The 23,308-nt window shown below is 35.4% G+C and overlaps 1 protein-coding gene across 1 annotated transcript in view; it reads left to right on the top strand.

Moving 5' to 3' along the window:
• The window catches only part of LOC129233110 (proclotting enzyme-like), a 117,742-nt gene that overhangs the window by 80,829 nt on the left and 13,605 nt on the right, over nucleotides 1–23,308 (top strand). The window contains exons 5-8 of the mRNA XM_054867169.1: nucleotides 4,454–4,527; nucleotides 10,609–10,724; nucleotides 17,721–17,998; nucleotides 22,245–22,384. Coding sequence (XP_054723144.1) covers nucleotides 4,454–4,527; nucleotides 10,609–10,724; nucleotides 17,721–17,998; nucleotides 22,245–22,384 — 608 coding nt within the window. The remainder of the gene's footprint in view (nucleotides 1–4,453; nucleotides 4,528–10,608; nucleotides 10,725–17,720; nucleotides 17,999–22,244; nucleotides 22,385–23,308) is intronic.

Below are 23,308 nucleotides of genomic sequence, written 5' to 3'. Positions count from 1 at the left end.
TTCGTTTGAAGATTCAGTTGAAAAAATTTTATTTTGTAAGTTTGAAAATTTTTGAAAAAAAAAAAGATTGAAAGGAAAAAAAAAAACAATATGTTACAAAAATATTATTATTATTTTGATTTGAAAAAAATATTTTTGCGGAAAAATTTACTGTTGTAAGATTAAAAATTTATTTTTATATGATTGAAAAAAAAAAAATTGATTTTTTTTAATTAGTGGAAAAATATTACAAGTTTGAGAAATTATTTCTTAAAAACATTTTATATGATTAAAGAAAACAAAAATTTTTGATTTCATTTTCTAAGTAGAAAAATATTATTGGTCAGAAACAGTGACATCACTTGAAAGACGTAGGCCAGGTGGTGAATAATACTAGCACGTGGGGTTTGCTATCTGTTATCGGTAAAGGGGTAGATAGCAATATTGATAAAGTCATTTTCTCAAATCGCCTCGATGTGTGTGTGGACGATCCGAAGTGCTGTGGGAATACGGTAGTTTTTTTCAACAGCCGAGTTGATTTGCGATATCACGGCATGCATGCTGCAAATCGACGATGGGCAGCCAGCCGTATGCAGCGATTTCAAATAAAACATGCGTGTAATTGTAATTTTGTGAGATTGAGTTATAATTAACAATCCACTTATTACAATTTCATTCACTGTTTTTAAATAACTTCGCGATAGCTGGTACTTGAGGGATTTCACCCCAAAAAGGTTAGTCTTTTGTACTTAATTTTAGTCAGTATTTAGCTATAACTTAATTTGTCAAAATTTAGATTAAGTTTCTTAATTTAACGTATAGCTGTCCATTTGAATGTATCGTTCGAAAAGGATAAAGACTAAAATAAATGATATCGATTTTGTTAAAGAAATTAGTTGTTAAAGTAAAATATTATTGGGAAAATGAAATAGCCAAAGTGATTCTAATTCATGAAGGTTGAAAATTTTGTTTTATTCTAACAAGAGTGCTTGTATGAAAAAAAAAATAATAAAGTAAAACACTATGCGATAAAATGACTAAGTTAAATACTAATCAAAAAAAATAATTAATAGAGTTGATTAAATAAAATGTGATAAATTAAATGAAACTCTTGAAAAGCATATAAAGTGATGAAATGTAACTTGAGTGCGAAATTTGCTTACTGGAAAAAAATTAAATAAGTTGATTTTTAAAATCCATGAAAATTTCTTAATGATAAGTGTTTATTAATGCTAAGAGTAAATTGATTCCAAATTTTGAAATGAATTTCAGTAAAAGTTATTTTTCGGTAAGTCTATTTTTAAAATTTGCTGACATGAAGTTTTGATACTCGACTTATAATTTTAACATTTCTTGGGTACTTCATTGATGTTTAACATTTTTGTGTTATGTGTTTTATTTTACCGTAGGTAAAAATAATTAAATAAAAGTGAAATTTATAAATTGTAATGAAAATTCTGTTAATGAAATTGGTTGGTTGTAAAGTAATATTTTGGAAAAGCTGTAATGAATGATAAATAGTAAAACGCAGTAAGTAAAATAGTAAAGTATGGTAAAGTAAAAATAAAATATTCAGAGGGGATTTAATTCATGAAAGTTGAAAATTTTGTTTTATTCCATCAAGAGTGTTTGCATGAAAAAAAAAAAAAAAAAGAAAGAAAGGAAAATATGATTAACTTAAATATCGATGATAAAAAATAATTATTAGAGTTAATTAAATGAAATGCGATAAATTAAGTGAAACTCATGAAAAGCATATGTAGTGATAAAATATAACTTGAGTGGGAAATTTGGTTACAGTAAAAAATTATTTAAGAAGATAATTTTTTAAAATTCATGAAAATATTTGATAGTGATAAGTGTTAATTAATACGAAAAGTAAATTGATTGTAGATTTTCGAAAATTAAATGGATAAATGTATAAAAATAATAACGTATGTGATAATTTAAAATATTAACAATGAAAAAAGAATCAAAGACGATTAAATGAATCTAAATCGTAAATGAGTTGCTATTTTAGTAAACTCAAACTAGAGTGAAAAGCATTTTAGTAGGAACATGTTAAAATCTCTTGTGCTAAGAAAAATAAATAACTTTTAAGCATAATTTTGTAACTGGAATAAATGTATGATAAAATGATTAAGTTAAGTATTAATGAAAAAGTAATTATTAGAGTTAATTAAATGGAATGTGATAAATTCAATGAAACTCTTGAAACGTATATGCAGTGATGAAATGTAACTTGAGTGCGAAATTTGCTTACTGGAAAAAATTAATTAAGTTGATTTTTTAAAATCCGTAAAAATTTGTTAATGATAAGTGTTAATTACTACTAAGAGTAAATTGATTGCAAGTTTGACATGATTGCAAAAATTGAAGACATGATAACGTTTTGAAAAATTTGAAGGTTCGATTCCTGTCACTACTTGTGAAAAATTTCTAAGTTTAAAAATATCGGAAAAAAAAAAACGATAAAGTAAAAACAAGCGAGAAAATGATCAAACTCTAAAATATACTAAAAAAAATCGAAATCACGAAAAAATAATCTAAGTCTGAAATGCTTGAAATTAGTTAAAGACTAAAAAGTTAAGAAAATAGTTAAAGACTGAAAATAATTGAAAAACGCTAAAATAGTGAAAAAAAAAAAAAAATCAAAGTGCTAAATGACAGGAAAAAACGTTAAAGTTCAAAATGTGTGAAAGAATATTTAAGTTAATTATTTCTTTGAAAATTTAACAAGTAAGAAAAAATATTTTGTTGTATGAAAGTCAAAAAAAAATTAGTTAAGAAAATTATTTCTTCGAAATTTTTACAAGTTAGAAAAAATATTTGTAAATTTGACAAAGAAAAATGAAATTAGTTAAGAAAATTTAACAAGTTAGAAAAAAATAAAAATGATAAAGTTTGAAATGCATGAAAAAGAAAATCAAAGTTTAAAATATATTTCAAGTCCACAAAGCATTGAACCAAATCTAAAATCTCGAATGGGTTGTATTTAAATAAATCTTTACTTAAGTGAAAACTTTGTTATTATGAAAAATAATAATAATGATGATAGTTTCAATTATGAGCTGAAATACAGTTAATGATATGCCATGATTAGTACTAAAGAGTGAATTAACTGATGGTTTTAAAATTAATTTAATTGTAATATTCGTTGTCATGGTACAGATTCACATTAAGACTGAAAGAGTAATGAAAAATATAGCATAGTGGTTAGCATACGTTTTTGCTAACTCAAAGTTTGGGTGTTCGATTCCCAACTTCAACACTCTGTAAAAATAAAAATAATTAAATTCGTAGAAATAAAAAATCAACCTCTCAATAGATGGCGCCACCGACGTTAAACATAGCATAAGTTAAAACATAGCAACAAGTGTTGCCAACCGAAAACTAAAAACTCTGGTTGTCATGACAACAAGTGTTGCCATTCCAAAACCGAAACTCAAACAAGTGTTGCCATCCAAAAAGTAAAAACTTTGTGGATACCATGACAACAAGTTCAAAATATTCTAAGTCCGAAAACGCGGGAAAAATATCTAAAACGCGGGAAAAACCCTCGTCACCTTCTACGGGTTCTCGCGGCGGCCCCGGTCGTGGGGAGGGTCAACCCCAAGGTCGGGAGGGGGTGGGGAGGAAGTGGAGGAGGCGGTGGAGGCGGCATCAGGGAAGCGGAGGGATTGGGAGGCGGCTCATAGCCGCAGAGCCGCCTCTTGGGGCAGAACTCTCCTTTCTACCCTACTGCCGAGTACTCGGTAACTCGGTAGTCGGCCGAGTAATGAAAGGCCGAATACTCGATCACTCGGTAGTCGGCCGAGTAATGAAAGGCCGAGTACTCGGTAACTCGGTAGTCGGCCGAGTAATGAAAGGCCGAGTACTCGGTAACTCGGTAGTCGGCCGAGTAATGAAAGGCCGAGTACTCGGTAACTCGGTAGTCGGCCTAGTACTCGGTAACTCGGTAGTCGGCCGAGTAATGAAAGGCCGAGTACTCGGCAACTCGGTAGTCGGCCAAGTAATGAAAGGCCGAGTACTCGGTAACTCGGTAGTCGGCCTAGTACTCGGTAACTCGGTAGTCGGCCGAGTAATGAAAGGCCGAGTACTCGGTAACTCGGTAGTCGGCCTAGTACTCGGTAACTCGGTAGTCGGCCGAGTAATGAAAGACCGAGTACTCGGTAACTCGGTAGTCGGCCTAGTACTCGGTAACTCGGTAGTCGGCCGAGTAATGAAAGGCCGAGTACTCGGTAACTCGGTAGTCGGCCTAGTACTCGGTAACTCGGTAGTCGGCCGAGTAATGAAAGGCCGAGTACTCGGCAACTCGGTAGTCGGCCGAGTAATGAAAGGCCGAGTACTCGGTAACTCGTCGGCCGAGTAATGAAAGGCCGAGTACTCGGTAACTCGGTACTCGGTCAAAGTGCTACTCAGTACGTCTCTACCTTCTATATCTTGGTATGAACTGTCGCTTTCTTCTATTTAGGATGCGGCACTGCCGGAAGGGATGGGCGTATTGTTGGAGGGTATGAAGCCAATCCGGGACAGTGGCCTTGGATGGTAGGTAAAGATGGTAGGTTAAACCTAACATGTTTTTACAAATCATTTCACGACAAAGAGAATGTAAGTAAAGTGTCAATTACTTTTCTCCATTTCACTTTTTCTTGCTTTCTTTTTATGACAGTCACGCTTTGGGGCTGAAACTCTGACAAGAAGCACTCATTTCAGTTCAAATCACTATTTGTTTGTGGTCAAATATTTTGAAAAAGCAACAAATGGACGGTCGGTTGACCTGAGAAGTTTCACTTTTTCTTGCTTTCCTTTTATGATAGTCACGCTTTGGGGCTGAAACTCTGACAAGAAGCACTCAATAAGATAAATACAGTAGAAGACCGTTATAACGCCGACCTATATAACGCAATTCTCTATAAAACGCACAACTTTTCAGAAGTAAACAATAGATTTTGAAGTTTAAAAAATCCCTCTGTTTTGCTTTGCAAGCACTAAAATTGTAAGGAAAATCAAATTTTGAAATAGTTTCTCATCTTTCCATCTTAATTCAAAGCTTTTATGTTAAAATTGGTACTTACAGTAAATAGAAAATACCAGATGGCTCTTGAAAATGCAGCTGTTATGCAAACCATGAAGCTAGCAGAAGTGCAGGATAATGCACTTTCTTTTGATTGTGAAACATATTTATTTGTGAACAACTAATTTTAACATTGGTGCTTTAATACTCATTGCAGATAAAACTTATTCTGAAGTGCTAATATATCGATATGTTTTGAATATTAGTTTCAAAATTTGTGAAATGATCTATATAACGCAAAAACCTGTATAACGCAAAAGATCTGTTCCCAAGGTGTGCGTTATAACGGTCTTCTACTGTAAATACCTTTGTGCTGAACAGTAAAGTAAGAAAAAAAAAACGTTAAAAAAAGCACACATTTGCCAATTACGGCAGACACGTGTTTCGGCGTTATAGGGAACGCCTTTTTCAATACAAAAAGTAATGAGCTTATGGATGAAAAGACATCCGACAAAAGCCAAGAACAGATAAGCATGCAGCTTAAAAGATAAAAATAGCGCATTAGCTAAACACCAATGAGAAAATTATGAACCGATCAGAAACCAATGGGAATGCAAGCAAAGGCCAAGAGCTTTCTCTTAGGTACGCAGAAAGAAAGAATTCAATTGGACAAAGATTAAGCCGAAGCTTAAACAAAAAGAAAATTTTGGTAACCGTGAACCGCAAGAAAGGAAAAGCATGGAAGAAAAAACACCACGAAATAAAAAAGCTTTTGTCGGATGTCTTTTCATTGAAAAAGGCGTTCCCTGTAACGCCGAAACACGTGTCTGCTTTAATTGGGAAATTTCTGCTTTTTTGAGCAATCACGATTGCTTATTGCTTTCATTTGACTGTTTTTGGCGTGCTATCATTTTATTTTCACACCGCCACCCTCCGCACCATCACGGTCGACCGGCTCCTCACGATGCTGCTCCTATAGCGAAAGCCGTCTCCAGATTGCATCTATGTCCTACACACACGCGCATACAAACACACACACGCACACATACACACACAAACACATACACACACATACACCTACACTACACACACACCTACACACACATACACAAACAAACACATACACACACGCAAACATACAGACACCTACTCATACGCAAACAAAAACATACACACAACTACCCACACATTAATGCGTGCACACAGACACAAACACATATGCCTACACACATACACATACTTCGCCCCCACGCACACACACTCATACACACAATTACCCACTCACACATACCAGCACACAGACACAAACACACATGCCTACACACACATACACACACCCCCTACACACAAACACACATACCCCCCACACACAAACACATACACACACTCGTGATTGCGAAAAACATAATTTGAATTCAAGATGTCAAAATTCAAATTATTATTATTATTTTTTTAACGTTGTTTTCTTACCTTACTAAGAAGCACTCATTTCAGTTCAAATCACAACAACGATTTGTTTGTGGTAAAATATTTTGAAAAAGCAACAAACGGACGATCGTTTGACCTGAGAAGTTTCACTTCTTATCGCATTCATTTCCTAATAAAGCGCAATTTATTTCAAATTAAAACACGGGTGTTGTCAAGGCTAAGTTGAAATTCGAAAAGCAACGGGGCTTAAACGAACTCGAACCGAGAAACATGAACTTGAATTTAAAACTCGATTCTATCCAAGAACAGGCTGTTGGTGTCGCTAATCCACGTCCGTCCTTTACTTTCAGTCAAATAAATAAAGTCATTTTGTCCAACTATTTTACGATAAAGCTCTATGTGGATTATTGAGCATCAAACAGCCTCTGTGCCAAGTTTGGCAAAGATCCAACGAAGACACCGTATTTGCATTATCAATTCTTTCTCTTCAAAGGACCTTTACACCAAATTCAGTAAAAAATCCAACTTAAACTCCGGATTTGTATAAGGAACACACAAATAAACCTTTCATTTTTATACTATACATAGTGTCTCCGTTTACTTTACAAGATCTCTATTGTCTTAACCGTTAGTCCAAGATACATAATTCCAGTTGCAAAAATGGTCAAAATAAGATCCAGAGTTAATATGTTGATAGTTTGAAGCGAAAAAAAAAATATGAATAGTGGAAACATATGAAAAAAAATCACAAGCATAAAAAAAAAAAAAAAACCCGCGCACAAAAAATTTAACATTAGTACGACCAATATTTACCGAGATATTCAAGTTCTAAAATTTATGGGACCGTACTGAAAATGAGATGGAAATACCAGAAACAGAAGGACACAGATTACAGTAATTTATTGAAGCAAAAACAAAAGAGTATACAAAAACTTTGTATTGATATTGAAATAAAAAAGGTAGTGTTTTATTACGTATGATACGTAAAAGAATACTGCAAACGCTCCCGCAATTGGAGTGGAAAAACCAAATTTTTGACGCAGCTATATGGTCCCAGAGAACCACAAGTGTAAAGTGGTATAAGTCACAAACCGGTGCGTTTCATACAGCGGGGAATCTTGATGTCAAATTTATTGTTTTCCAATTGTTTTATTGATGCTCGTGATATGGATGGGGACACACACACACAAATAAAGCTTTCATTTTTATACTATACATAGTGTCTCTGTTTACTTTACAAGATCTCTATTGCCTTAACCGTTAGTCCAAGACACATACTTCCAGTTGCAAAAATGGTCAAAATAAGATCCAGAGTTAATATGTTGATAGTTTGAAGCGAAAAAAAGTTTTAGTGGAAACATATGAAAAAATCAAAAGCATAAAAAAAAAAATAATAATAATAATAATTTGAATTTTGACATCTTGAACTCAAATTATGTTTTTCGCAATCACAAGTGTGTGTATGTAGGCGTGTGTGTTTGTGTGTGGGGGGTATGTGTGTTTGTGTGCGGGGGGTATATGTATGTGTGTAGGGGGTATGTGTGTGTGTAGGCATGTGTGTTTGTGTCTGTATGCTGGCATAAATGTATGGGTAGTTCTGTGTATGAATGTGTGTGTGTGGAGGGGGGGGGGTATGTGTGTTTGTGTGCAGGGGGTATATGTATGTGTGTAGGGGGTATGTGTATGTGTGTGTGTAGGCATGTGTGTTTGTGTCTGTATGCTGGCATAAATGTGTGGGTAGTTCTGTGTATGAATGTGTGTGTGTGGAGGGGGGGGGTATGTCTATGTGTGTAGGCATATGTGTTTGTGTCTGTGTGCAGGCATGAATGTGTGGGTAGTTGTGTATATGTGTGTAAGTGTGTGGGGGGTATGTGTATGTGTGTGTAGGCATATGTGTTTGTGTCTGTCTGCAGGCATGAGTGTGTGGGTAGTTGTGTGTATGTGAGTGTCTAGGTGTTTGTGTGTGTATGCATTATGAAGTATGCATCTGGGATTAATGGTTGCGAAAATCGAGGTTTTTTTAAACGGTGCATTTTCAGTGTGGTTAGGAAAGAAATGCGAGTTTTGGTTCGTACTCACTTGACAAAGAAGTACCGAATGACGAAAGAAAAATGTATGAATTTTGACACATACTTAACATATCATTCGTTCTTCCAAGATTCAATCGAATTAATAGTCAACTGAATGTCATTTTTTAACTGCCAAATATGTAGAAATGATGCTTCAAAGCTTAAGTAAGGAAAAGTAAATTAACGCATATGTATAATATTTTATATAAAAAATATTGCTTTCTAGGTAGCTTGTAGTAGTGAGCAGAAGTTTGTATCAAAATCGCTTTTAACATGTTTCTCGGATGTTTGTCTAACCCATCAATATGTCTTAAAACCTTTTGAATATGTTACTCCTTATTCAGTAAGTTACCGCCCTATGGCCAGGGCTAAGGCAGAAATACATGAAATACACCGCCAGCTGAGTCATTTCCAGCTGAGGACTGCAGTTTCGTGCTTATTAGCACTCATCAGCCCGGCATAGGAGTGACTGAGCTGGAAGTGGAAAATCTCTTAAGGAAGCCAAGAGTGCCAAACAAACTGGTAGCTAATACAGAATTAGCACTGACCAGACGAGTGACCGAAACAATGGTTAGGTTCGACTCGAATTTTGAAGGCAAAGGCAAGTATATTCAGTAAGTTACCGCCCTATGGCCAGGGCTAAGGCAGAAATACATAAAATACACCGCCAGCTCAGTCAATTCCACTGAACCGAACCATTGTTTCGGTCACTCGTCTGGTCAGTGCTAATTCTGTGTTTTATATTTGTGTGTGCTTTATAATTTAATTATTTTGCACTATACGATTTTCCTGTAATAGCTTACTTTAATTTAGTACACACACACACATAAGAGCAAAAAGTGATTTAAAAAGCAAGTAATATTATTAGCAATGTAATGTATGCTAAGCTTAACGTAATACAAAACATGACCTATTTAACCACACATATGCTTTTTTTTTCCTTAATATATTTCTGCTTTCTTTATTTCAAAATTTAAGGAAATGAATCTTGAAAATTGGCTCTATTTAGAAGGTCAAAAAAATTGTGCACGACTTTTCTTTAAATCAAAAACTTTTGTGATAAACATATTCACGCTTCCATTGAGAAAAACATTAAATCACTAATAGTATCTGTATCAAGTTGCAGCTAGTTATGCATATAAAATGATACCTGGTGTGATTGCACAAAACTAGCAAGAGAGAAAGAAATTATATGTATATTTTTTCGTGACTCTGCCTGATGAAAATATTTTTTCTTTTTTTACAAGATAAAAGTTCTTTGCTAAGAAAATTTCCTTCAGTTCTTTAAACGTAATAAAGGGTGTCCCAAAATTAACGCAAGATTTGAATTTGCCGCCATTTTTGCAATAAATGGTTGGCAACCCTGAAAAAAGAACAATTTGACAGCTGAGAGTTTAGGGTAATCAAAGATGGAGCGTTATACGATACAATAACGCGCTTTCATTATTGAACAATTGTTTCAAAAATAATGAAAGTTGAGGCTGGTCAAGCAGTTACTGTTATTGGCGCTCGGTATCGCAACACGGTAATGCACGGGTGGTTGTGGGCTTGTTGACATAGACCTTTGAATTCAAATAACCCCATAAGAAGAAATTTAATAATGTTAAATCACACGATCTAGGGTGCCAATTCTGATCACCGAAATGAGAGACCAGGAAATGCCTCATGCAGTCATTGAAATGTTTCACTCTCTCTCTAGCTGTATGGTACAATAACATCCCATTTTAACACATAACATCCCAGCTATACATTCTCTCTAGCTGTATGGTACAATAACATCCCATTTTTACACATAACATCCCAGCTATACATTCTCTCTAGCTGTATGGTACAATAACATCCCATTTTAACACATAACATCCCAGCTATACATTCTCTCTAGCTGTATGGTACAATAACATCCCATTTTTACACATAACATCCCAGCTATACATTCTCTCTAGCTGTATGGTACAATAACATCCCATTTTTACTAACCCTAAACTCTCAACTGTCAAATTGATCTTTTTTCATGGCTGCCAACCATTTATGGAAAAAATGGTGGCAAATTCAAATCTTGCGTTAATTTTGGGACACCCTTTAGAAATGACTCTTAAATGATGCATTGCATTTCAGGCCGCCATTTTCTTAGACAGCCATCGCGGCAGAGAGTACTGGTGTGGAGGGGCCCTGGTGGACACCTGGTACATATTGACGGCAGCCCATTGTCTATCCGACCAAAGGGGTCGAAAGTAAGAATTCAATTTATTTACAAATTGTTGTCAACTCAATTGTACACAATTTACGCAGTATTTAGAAATTATATTATCTTTAACGAAATATATTGCCAGTCTACAATTTGGTCTAAAAATCAGTTATGATTCCAGGGCTGCGGAGTCGGAAGGAAAATGTCCGACTCCGACTCCTAAATTTTGAAACGCCCGACTCCGACTCCGAATCCGGATTTTTTTAGTTGTATTTTTTCAACTCCCTCTCTCCCTTCAGGGGAAGGGGGAAAACCTCTAAACAGAGATTGAAATATTAATTCTTTTTTATGAAAATTTCGAATTTTGTTTTTTATTGTAAACCCAAGACGAATACAACGTTAGAAATTCAATTTAAAAATCAAATTTTCCAATAGTTACGAGTTAAAAAGTGAGATGACTTAAAAATCCCTTTTAAAAAATTTGAAAAGGATAAGCTGTAATTTGCCCCCCTTTAATGTTTAACAAATAGGTATTGATCAAATCGTGTGCTTTCAATTTTTGAAAGCTGTATCTTGAGAGAAAAAAAGCTTCTTTTTCTAAATCCCAGTTCTTGAGAGGGGTTGGTTTCCCCCGGGTGACACCCATCTGGTAGATGACAGAAGGGAGTAGTTATTGTTATCAATTTAGACCCAAAGTTAATTTCAGAGTTTATAAAAAATATAAATATTTTAATTTTGAAAGTTTTCGGGAATATATTTTAAATTATATTTCACTCGACTTACTAATTTGTTACGTTTCTTTTACTATTTTATAACTGAGATCGAACAAAACACTATATTTCTAATTTCATTTGAAAGTGATTACTTGAAAATGCTATGCAACAAAACCGTTTGCTGACAGTTGCTATTAGTTAAGTTAAAAAGCAAGTAAACTGGGGGACGGCTACAGAAAGTTCGGTAAGCACTCAAGCTAGCTGATTGCCACAATGACAGTTATTTTCTCATTAGTATCTTTTTATACATGTAATCGAACCAATTGGTAGTCAGTTTTTAAAAAAATACAAAGAGAGTCAGTAAAAAGGAAAGAAAAAAAGAAGCCCGGAGTCGGAGTGTTTTCCAACGACTCCGACTCCTTCACCCCAAAATCAGTCCGACTGCGACTCTTCGACTCCGACTCCACAGCCCTGTAATGATTCTCAGAGGAATGCAATGAATTAGCTTTCTGGTTTCATTCATAATCTGTGTTGATGCTTTTGCTTAGCAATAAGATAGAGTTTGCTAATCAGGGGATGCAGGGGAAGATGAGGAGCATATCTACTTTTCATTTTTTATCTCATCAAAAAATTTATTCAGCAGTTTCATCTTCTATTATGACCTTCATTACATATTTCTTATCACAGATTTTTTTGAAAAGGTTCAATTCATTAACTTTACATAGAGATATATTTTATAGTAAGTTACCGCCCTAAAGCCAGGGCTAAGGAAAATATTTAAAATACACCACCAGCTCAGTTATTCCATCCGAGGACTGCAGTTTCGTGCTTTTTAGCACTCATCAGCTCGGAATCGATGTCCTTTTTAGCACTCATCAGCTCGGAATCGATTCCAAGCTGATGAGTGCTAAGAAGCACGAAACTGCAGTCCTCGGATGGAATAACTGAGCTGGTGGTGTATTTTAAGTATATAAAGAGAGATAAAGAGATATGTTTTTTTTTCTTTTTTTCGCAACTGTGTGAAACGGATCAACATGCCTTGAGCTTAAAGTTGGTTCGAATTACCAAAACAACTTCTATAGCAATTTTAATCATCAATACTTTCTAATATAGTAACTAACTTATGTTTTTTGGTGTTTAGCACGGAAAAAAAGTTGAAAGATCAATTTAACGCAATAAAATATTATATTGACAAAAATTTCTACATTTACGCTATTTACGCAAAAAACTTCTACATTTTCTGCACAACTCGGGTCTGCATCAACTCCGCTGTTCATATTAGTAGAATTTTGTTTTTTTAATGCTTCTAAAAATTTTCGTTTTTTTTTTGTTTTCATAAAGCGGACCAATGTACCCCTCGCAGTTGTAGTCTGAAGGAATGCTGTCATAATAATTTTTCTTTGTGAAAAAAAATGTAAAGAAACTGCAAAAAATTATGAATTAAAAGAACGTGCTTTAGGAGAGAAGTTGAATTTCTTATTCCATTTTCCATGAAAACCATTTAAAAAAATTAAGTTGCAGACTTACGAAAAAGCGCTGAAAAAATAGCAATAAAATTTGTTTCTGAAATGAAATTTGCTGAATAAAACTGTACCATGTGTTTTTGTAATATGATTTGCAGGACTATAGGAAATATTTGTGTTTACCACATAACAACTGTTTACCACATTTGGTATAGAGGTATTTTGATACACAGGAATTAACTTGGATTTATTTCTCCTGTATAAGTTTTCTATCGTGTAAACTTTTTAGAAGTAATTTGTGGTACAGTATACTCCCGATTATACGTGCTAATCACCGGGCGGCGTAGCACGGATAATCGAAAAACACGGATAATCCGAAAAATCATTTAAGGAATATGCAAGGTAACTATTTAAGGGGAAATTAGAAAAAACTATGTATATACTCACACAAACCAGGAACTTTTCTTCGAAATGTATTGCTTAAAAAAAAATCGGTGATACATTTTTGTTTTCTTTGTTTGTTTAAATTGTTGTGTATGTCCGTACGAATGTTTCTTACTGCAATTATTTCTCCGTAATCGTAACTTCTTTCACTCATGTAAGTCAATAAATGTTCCACAGATTGTAGAGCAGTAGAATGCGAAATTGTATTTTCTTCATGTTCTTCCTCTTCGTTTTCGGTATCATCACTTGCTTTTGAGTCAGTAACAAGTTCAATGATATTTTCGTCAGTTAGACATTGAAATCCTGATTCACATTCGTCACTTTTAAACCACTCTTCGACATTTTCAGCGTCAACTGATTCGAAACCTTCGATTTCTTTAACTTCCTCAGTGATTTTATCGATAACATTATCGAAGCTTTAGAAAAGTGTGACTCCGAAATGATGCACGGATAATCCGCCAACCGGATAATCCGTACACGGATGATCAGGAGTATACTATATTTTTGTTAAACGAAAACAAACCGGAAGGGTTTTGTTCTGCACATCAAACTGTAAATATAATTTTACTTGCGTCACCATTTTTGAAGAAAATACATGAAACTTAGAATTTGGCTTCTTGTTTCGCTTGGTAATAAAACTTGGTATGCGTTCTAGAAAAAAACCAAATTAAAAGAGATAAACATGGGAAAGTTTCATCAAAATTTATACCAAGTGCATGGGAATATTTTTGGAATATACAGTTAACCCTCGTCTATCGCGGTTAATTCGTTCCAGACTTTACCGCAATAACTGAATTTCCGCGAAGTAAAATTCTGTTTCTATTTATAAACCGAATATTCTCCTAATTAGAGCGCATGCAACTTACTTTACAACAATTTAAATAGGTTTCTAACATAGTTAGAGCCCCCTAGACATGAAACAGCATCCTTTGCCACCATTATGTTTGTATTACTTAATATATTGCACAAAATTAGACGAAATATATATCACATTGTTAATCATTGAGAAATTAACTACACACACAAATGAAGTTCTTACAATCGATCTACTAATCTATGAAAATAGCTCAACTTGTTCGATGATGAATCAATTGCCAGTTAGTGACCGTATGAGCCCCCGTTCTTCTTATCTACATTTATCCTCATTAAAGGTATTAAGTATACACCGTATAAGACTTACAAAGCCAGTACATTGTTGAACACCATTTATAGATGCATTTGCATCCCCTAGTAATAATACAGTGATTTATACTTTCCAGTTAATGTTTAACGGTTAAAATCAGACAGCGATTCCCTTCATTGTCTTCGATGATTTTATACCTCCACTCCTTTTACTAGTACAACTACACGCCTCAGAAGAGCTTAGCTTACTTAAAAAGATATACATTGCTATTCTTTTGTTGGAAAAAGTTTAAACGAGCGCATGCAAAAGGCTAGTTAATGAATTTGGGGGAAAAAAAAAAAAAAAAAAAAAAACTGAAAAAACCGCGAAGTAGTGAAGCCGCGAAAGTTGAAGCGCGAAGTAGCCAGGGATGACTGTATGATCTAACACATGTTTCCCTCCAGCAGGCCTACAAATGGCACTCCGGCTATTTTCGACGAGCAATTTTAATCCTTCTATTTACCCCGTGCTCTCGGGTATATGGAAATAACTTAGTTAATCTAGCTGCTTTTTGGAAGACTCCATTTTAAAGTGAATGACACCTTGGTGCGTATTTTTGCCATCCATTTTGCGCATCGATTCATTTTATGTCTGATTTGCGTTTGGTGGATTCACTGAATATATTTGGTGCAGCATATCGTAATCTTGGAAACTGATTATGTATGCTGCAATTTATCTACCTACTTGGTGGGGGACAGAAATCCACGTTTCATTTTATGTTTGATTTGCGTTTGGTGGATTCACTGAATATGTTTGGTGCAGCATATCTTAAGCTTGGAAACTGATCATGTATGCTGCAATTTATCTACCTACTTGGTGGGGGACAGAAATCCACGTTTCATTTTATGTCTGATTTGCGTTTGGTGGTTTCACTGAATATGTTTGGTGCAGCATATCTTAAGCTTGGAAACTGATCATGTATGCTGCAATTTATCTACCTACTTGGTGGGGGACAGAAATCCACGTTTCATTTTATGTCTGATTTGCGTTTGGTGGATTCACTGAATATGTTTGGTGCAGCATATCTTAAGCTTGGAAACTGATCATGTATGCTGCAATTTATCTACCTACTTGGTGGGGGACAGAAATCCACGTTTCATTTTATGTCTGATTTGCGTTTGGTGGATTCACTGAATATGTTTGGTGCAGCATATCTTAAGCTTGGAAACTGATTATGTATGCTGCAATTTATCTACCTACTTGGTGGGGGACAGAAATCCACGTTTCATTTTATGTCTGATTTGCGTTTGGTGGATTCACTGAATATGTTCGGTGCAGCATATCTTAAGCTTGGAAACTGATTATGTATGCTGCAATTTATCTACCTACTTGGTGGAGGACAGATATCCATTAACCCTCTAGTCTCTGTGTTAAATGAAAACAGGCTCGGGTAAATGTAAACTTGACTTCATTCCAGTTCCTCTCAATCTCTCCAAATGGATCTCAGTCACCATCATCAGATGACTAAGTATCATCAGATGATGTACCATCAGATGAGTACACTGTTAAAATTACAGGTTGCGTTTGGCACCTTTCAGGAGGGAAACGCTTGTTCACCAGCGACACCCAATACGGAGCCGAAATCGCGCCTTTTACAAGGGTGAAAAATAGGCACCTTTTAAAAGACAGACAGCGGGGGTGAAAAGAAGGAACCTTCGGAGAGATAAATGGCACCCTTATGATTTCTACAGTAGATCCTTTTCCCCCAGCCCCGTATTGTGCGCGTTTTTTGAATATTATTGTGTTTATTGTTTAGGTTTATGATATACAATGTTTTGGTACGTTTTTCACATTGAATTGATTTTGGATTAAAACTTGTCATTTAAGGCTTTTGATCACATTTCAGACTTTCCAACATAATTTAGAAGAGTTCATGACTTCAATTCCTCTATTCGAGTTGTAACCCTTGGATTGTTCAGTAGTTTTAAATAATATTGACATTTACTACAGCATGGTACCAAAAATTAAGAGTGTAGGCATTTATGGATAATTTACAGGCACAGCCAAAAATATTCAGTTATTTTGTTACAATCACGGAAAAATCAAATCGTTTCATAAATTGCAGGCATTTCATAAACGTTCAAAATATTTTAATCAAGAGTAACATATAGATACGTATATATGGTTCGACATTTGAATATCATATTTGAACATAAGTAATCTAAAAAAAAAGCACTTTTTTTTTCTTTTTTAAATAGGAACTTATTTGACATTAAAAATAAAAACAAATTTTTAGCATCCTACATAATAAAAAGCATTGGAAACAGAAATTAGAAAGAAAAAATAATAAACGCGTCTAGACACTGCATTCTTTTTTTGAAATAACACCAACGAAATATTTTCACGTAATGAGTCATGGCATAAAACACAGAGAGATTTCTTTTCAAAGCGTTTTTTTTTCTTCCTTTGCTACGTCTACGCAGCTATTTTATTGAGAAGATAAAGACATTTAGAGTATCTGCTGTAGCAGTTAGTTAAATCTTTGCATTTTCATCCTGGTTACTTAATAATTATTTCGCATTGCTAACAATAAACATTTTTGGGGAAAATCCGCGAGGCCGCTGACGCGACAAACAAGTAACACCATATATTATTACACATGAATGAAAAAGCCATACATCACTATGTTAAAACGGTTAACTATAAACAATAAGTAATACTCAGTTTACTTCGTTGAAACACAACTCTGAAAACACTAAAAGCCTGTTGGAAAGCCTTAAATTTTACTCCATGATTAAAAGCCTGTACTTACGCAAGTTTTTGAAGGTTTGTCACAGAAATGTTGAATTTTAATCCAGTTTCGTTGTCTATTCAATGTGAAAATTTAAACAACTTTGTTGCAGCATCGTCGTCCGCCATTTAAGTGGCTAAACTGAACTTATACCGGAACGCACAGCGCATGTGCGAGCGGGGCACCTTTTCTAAGGGAAAAGATTCAGCTATTGGCTACTGCGTAGGCTGATGGCCTTTCATTACCTTCTTTCATCCACTGAGGTGCTAAAAGATATCGGAACAATATTTCCTAGCCTCCATGTCTCCCTGTGGTTCCGTCTTTGCACCCTAAGGCGGAAATTCGCTCCTATATGGCACATCTGGTTATAACAGTGTACCATCATCAGATGATGACAGTAAACTTGATTTCATTCCAGTTCCTCTCAATCTCTCCAAATGGATCTCAGTCACCATCTCAGTTGACCATCATCAGATGGTCAACTAAAAGTAATGTGTATGTCATATTATTAAGAGAGTTTGATTTCCAGATACCGCAAAGAGCAACTGACTGTCCGCTTGGGAGACCATCACTTATTCCGAAGCGATGACTCGATGGATCCCGTGGATTTCAAGGTCGCCCAAGCCATTCCTCATCCCGAGTTCTCTCGAAGCGGTTTTTATAACGACATCGCTCTACTGAAGCTAAGGAAGCCTGTCACTTACTCCGAGTTCATGAGCCCCGTCTGCTTGCCAACGGAAGGATTGAAAGCCAATGCTCTAGTCGGATACATGGGCACTGTGACTGGATGGGGGACACTTTCATATGGTAACTATTTCGTATTCATCCCAAAGATCGATAAAAGGTCAGATTTATATGTCTTCATAGTATTAACTGCAGTTAGGGAGTTCTTTTCCACAAATAGACGGAATTTTCCAAATGAAATTACCAATTCTTATTTGTTTTTAATCTACAATAAAAACTGTTTGCCCAATATGTTTCACATTAGAAACGAGCTGATGACATGACTTCCTTTTACAACCAATTTAATGTCATTTCCTCATTATTGGCAATTTTAATGTGATTCAATTGTTTACTCTCTAAGTATCACCAACAGTGGCCATATTAAAAAATATATTTAATTAAAAAAAATTGACTCTTAGATTTTAAACAAAACGAGCTGATGTGTGCATCAAATGACTTCCTTTTACTCCAATTTAATGTCATTTTCTCATTACTGGCAGTTTTAATATGATTCAATAGTCTACTCTCTAAATATCACCAACAGTGGCCAAATTGGAACCAGATTTTAAAAAAAAATTAAATCGCCAAATTGGTCGCCAAGTTGGCGACAAAAGTTGGCGACCAAAAGACTGGCAATGTATCGCCAAGTGTCCGACAAATTATAACACCACTTGAGTTTACATCGAAATTAATAATGATTTCCCCCCAAAAAGGGGCAAAAGACCCCCTTAGGAACATCCGAATGCAACCAAAATTAAAGGTGCACAACTAGGCGTCTACGTACCAAATTTCATTTTTCTAGGGCATACCGTTTTTGAGTTATGCCAGATACATACGCACATACATACGTACATACAGACGTCACGAGAAAATTCGTTGCAATTAATTCGGGGGTCGCCAAAATGGATATTTCGGGTGTCTGTAGGTTCCTAGGCATTCCACGTGTGGTCGGGTCGGAAAAAAAAAAAAAAAAAACAAAAAAAACTCAACATTCATTCGGGGATGAGAAAAATGAAAATTAAGGTTGATTTTCGAGTGAAATTTTTTTCACGACTACAATACTTTTTAATATTATTGCCGATCCTAGCACAGTAGTTTTTATGCATTTAACGACTCTTTCAACTCCCTCCAAAAAGCTGCGCTAGTGCGTAGAGATTTTTTTTACTTCGCAAGTTCTAAGCAAAATGCTAGAAGATTCAAGTTTTTTTTTTTTTTTTTCAGCAATCACGATTGCTTACTGTTCTCACTTGACTGTTTTGGCCTGATATCATTTTACTTTCCCGCCAGCACCCTCTGCTGCATCACCGTCGACCGGCTCCTCACGATGCTGCTCCTATAGCGAAAGTCGCCTCCAGGCTGTGTCCATGTCCTACACACACGCGCATACATTCACAACTACACACACACACACAAATACATACACCTACACACACATACACAACTGCATACATACAGACACCTACACATACACAACTACCCACACATTCATGCCAGCACACAGACACAAACACATATGCCTACACACACATACACATACCCCGTTCCACGCACACAAACACTCACTCATACACACAACTACCAACACTCTTGCCTGCACAGAGACACACATGCCTACACACACACACCTAAATACACACACACACACACATTCGTGATTGCGAAAAACATAATTTGAATTCAAGATGACATAATTCAAATTAATTTCATTTTTTTTTTTTTTTTTTTTTGAGATACGTAATAGTAATATATTGTTTTCCCCAAGTTGAGTTAAAATAGACACCTTTAACATAATCCGAAAATTGTCAATTCATTACTGAATGCTAATATAGTATAGTAGGTAGCTTCAGTTATTTTTCCTGAAAAATGTAGTTGGAATTTAATAGTTTTGCATTGATTGCTAAACTTTGACCTTGAAAGTACCATTTTTAAATAGGGTGGCGGTCCCCAAATCGTTTTTCGTTAATATCCTTTCTTCTACAAGCCGGATTGCGATGAAAATTTTGTACACCAGATCCTTCCAGTCTGAAAAACTCATTTATGTAGTAAAAATAGAGGTTCCTATTCGAAAATTCAGACATTTTACTTTGTATATTATCAAAATTGAATTTAAGTGGACTTTAAGCCAGGTCTTTTTTTTTCGCCGCACGTATAGTACTCAACTAATGTGGAGTATTACGTTTTTTCCACCCTATGACTGTATCTAAGAGCACATACAGGGTGGCCCAGTGAGTAATGTTTGAAACAAATGAAAACATAAAAACACACAAGAGACATGAGTAGAATTTCATGACTTATATTGAAAGCACATATTGGGCTATTAATGATATAAAGGTTCGAAGTGACTGTCATCTTTAACAAGGACAGCAGTTAGGGGTTTAGTTCTGCAGATCGGGTCTTATCGGCAGCGAAAAATCGTCTGTGACCACAGTAGCGGTGACTCTAAGCCATAGCTTTTTTTATCATCTTCCGCCGATCCAGTACGTTTGAACTTGGCATACAGTCTACAGGGAAGAGGATTGAAACACATTTTTCAGAACAAACATGGAAGCAAAAAAAGGATAAAATTTGTACCGTCAAACGCACAAAATGACTCACCTTTTCCATAGTCCTTTTGTTTGGCCAATTGTTGTGGAATTTCTCCTGCCATGCTCGTTGAACTGCCTTCACATTTTCATCACATCTGGCCATTTGTAGCACAATAAATTCGCGAACTTCCGTCGAATATTTTTGTTTATTTTTACTAAGGAGAATCACACGATAAAGCGCACCGCACATTGAAGGAACATCCACATTTACAATTGCCCACTCAACGGAGCATGCGCACCAAGTTTGGCTTCACTCACTTGCACCTAGCGCCATCTATTGGACTTTGTTTCAGACATTACCTGCTGGGCCACCCGGTACTAGAATACCGATTATCATTCTTTTGTTCAAGATGTTATTAATGAGGTTGACATAGCAAAAATATATTTTTAAAAAGTGATTTAAAAAGAGTTGTTACGTATAAAATAACTAAATAATGAAAGCAAACTATAAAAAATCCGAAATATATGTTCAAAATCAACATGATTTCTGGAAGCACATTTTATTGTACACTGTTTGGTGTTTAGTCGAGTACAGGAGTAAGCAGTGTTCAAGTATATGAAATCAGAATACCTTTTAAGTTTCTAATGTGTTTCTCTTAATATTTTTTTCAGAAATTCACATTTCATATAATGAATTTTAGGACAATGTTACCCAGGATATACGAAATTTCTGTTATTTTGTTCTTATAAAAAAAAGCTTTGAAATGTGTGCTTTTATTTGCGTTGTATGCAATTTATAACTTAAGATGGTTAATCATTGAAAGGGAAAAACTTTAGCATGATATTCTATTTCAAATTATGTACTACCGAACAGTTTAACACCTTCACAGGGGTAAAATAGGATTTTCTGAAGGGGTAGCAAAAATTGAAACCTTGAATTCTCGTTCGGTCACAAAATAAAATTATTAAAATGATCATGCGTATCACATATTATGTAACTACCAAGTTAGTGATTATTAAAAAAAATATAAAAAATATATAAATATTTGATTTTTAAGTAATAACTTTGAAATACGGCTTACTGTATGCGTTGGATGGAACTGCACCAACTTCTAAAAACAGGATTTTCTTTACCTCAATGAATAAATTAATTCAAAGTCATTTATTTTTCGTCATTCAAAGAAAAAAATGCAATCACTCATTTATTTTTTCCTTACATTAAAAAATATTTTGGGAGCAGTTGCTAGGACACTCCCCCCCCACCCCCCATTATCCACTTTATGGGCAATAGCTTCAAAAAGTATGAGAAACGCCGCTTTAATGTCGTAACATCGAAATAAAGAAATATAAGGCCATGAGCAAATGATAAAATAAACCTTATTTGTCGGAGCATTTTGTTTCCTATTCCTATTCTGAGTCACAACTGACTACAGCTGTATTTATGTCGAGGACTGCATACTAATGCCTTGCCTCCATTATTTTATATACCGATAGATGGCAGCACCATCACCGGATCGAACAGTTAATGAGAATTTAGAACTAGTCCAGGAGCTAATAGCTACCTGGTGCTAGCACCCCCAGAGGTATCGTTTCACTTGGAGGACATTGAGACCACGAGCCTATTTAACGTCGCCCAGTCCCCTTTAATGACGACGGTGGGTCTTCGACCATCGAGGTTCGAACTCGGGACCCTCCGGCCCCGAATCCGACACTCTACCGATCGGGCTACCACGGCCGATTTTGTTTCCTGTCTAACCATTTAGTCGACTGTGCGAGACGAAATGTGATGCAAAACCTTTTTCCAGGTGGTTCTGGCAGCGGCAGTTTGCAGCAAGTGACCATGCCCATTTGGGACAACGCCGATTGCAATCGGAGGTATTTTCAACCCATCACGAAAGGATTTATGTGTGCCGGATTTTTCGAAGGTGGAAAAGATGCCTGTCAGGTAATTCAGATGTTTTTCAAGAAAACACAATCTCAATGCTACATTTTAAGTTAATGCGAAAAGTCAGATAGAAATATTTCGCTCCATTTTCTTTATTCTTTTTTTTAAAATGAAAATATGAATGGGTCATTCCACGAAAAACGGCCATTTTGTCCCCCACGTGATACCTCATTCATTTTATTAAAAACTCGCTGTACCCGACGCGCGTTGCTACGCCAACAAAAAATACATCATTATACTGATTTTCATGACAATCGGCTGAACGGGGCAGAAGTTGCTACTCTGCAGTGCCACCTGCTGGCGAGTGGCTTCAATGAGCCTATTATGCACCTTCTCCGTGGAAAAATACATATAAATAGCCATTTTCATAATAATCGGTCCAGGTATCAAGTGAAGCCTCAAATTTTGTACTCACGCAGTTTGCAAGATCAATCCATCGCTAAAAATATCAAATAGAAAAAGTTTTAAATCCCCCCGTTGCATGAAAAGCCATAAAACAATAAGGAAAGAATTTATTTGTTCAAACTCAAGAAAAATGGCAACTTCTTATCAATGAGATCTTTCACGCGAATTCATTTCTGCAGCCGATCATTTTATTCGTATTTATCCAATGGATTGTGACTTAAATTGGAATAAAAAAGGAATTATCGATCGAAGTTTTTTTCCAACTGGTCTATAAACATTCCCAGTACCAAAAATAACAAACGGTGAAAGTTTCAGCCAAATCTGCCGGGTAGTTTTCGAGTTCAAGGATGATATACAGACAAACATTCATTTCTATATATTTTGATAATAATTTAAAAGGGTAATGTGTGAATAAAAGTGTGTTGCTTACAAAATACAAAGAACGTATGTGCGATTTCTTAAGCAAAAGAGTTCGCTATAGAAAAAAGGCTTATTAAACCGACTATTTTTTAATGAAAT

The sequence above is a fragment of the Uloborus diversus genome, unplaced genomic scaffold (genome assembly GCF_026930045.1).
Source record: "Uloborus diversus isolate 005 unplaced genomic scaffold, Udiv.v.3.1 scaffold_17, whole genome shotgun sequence".
Taxonomy (NCBI): domain Eukaryota; kingdom Metazoa; phylum Arthropoda; class Arachnida; order Araneae; family Uloboridae; genus Uloborus; species Uloborus diversus.
This window is presented reverse-complemented; position numbering and strand designations above follow the sequence as displayed.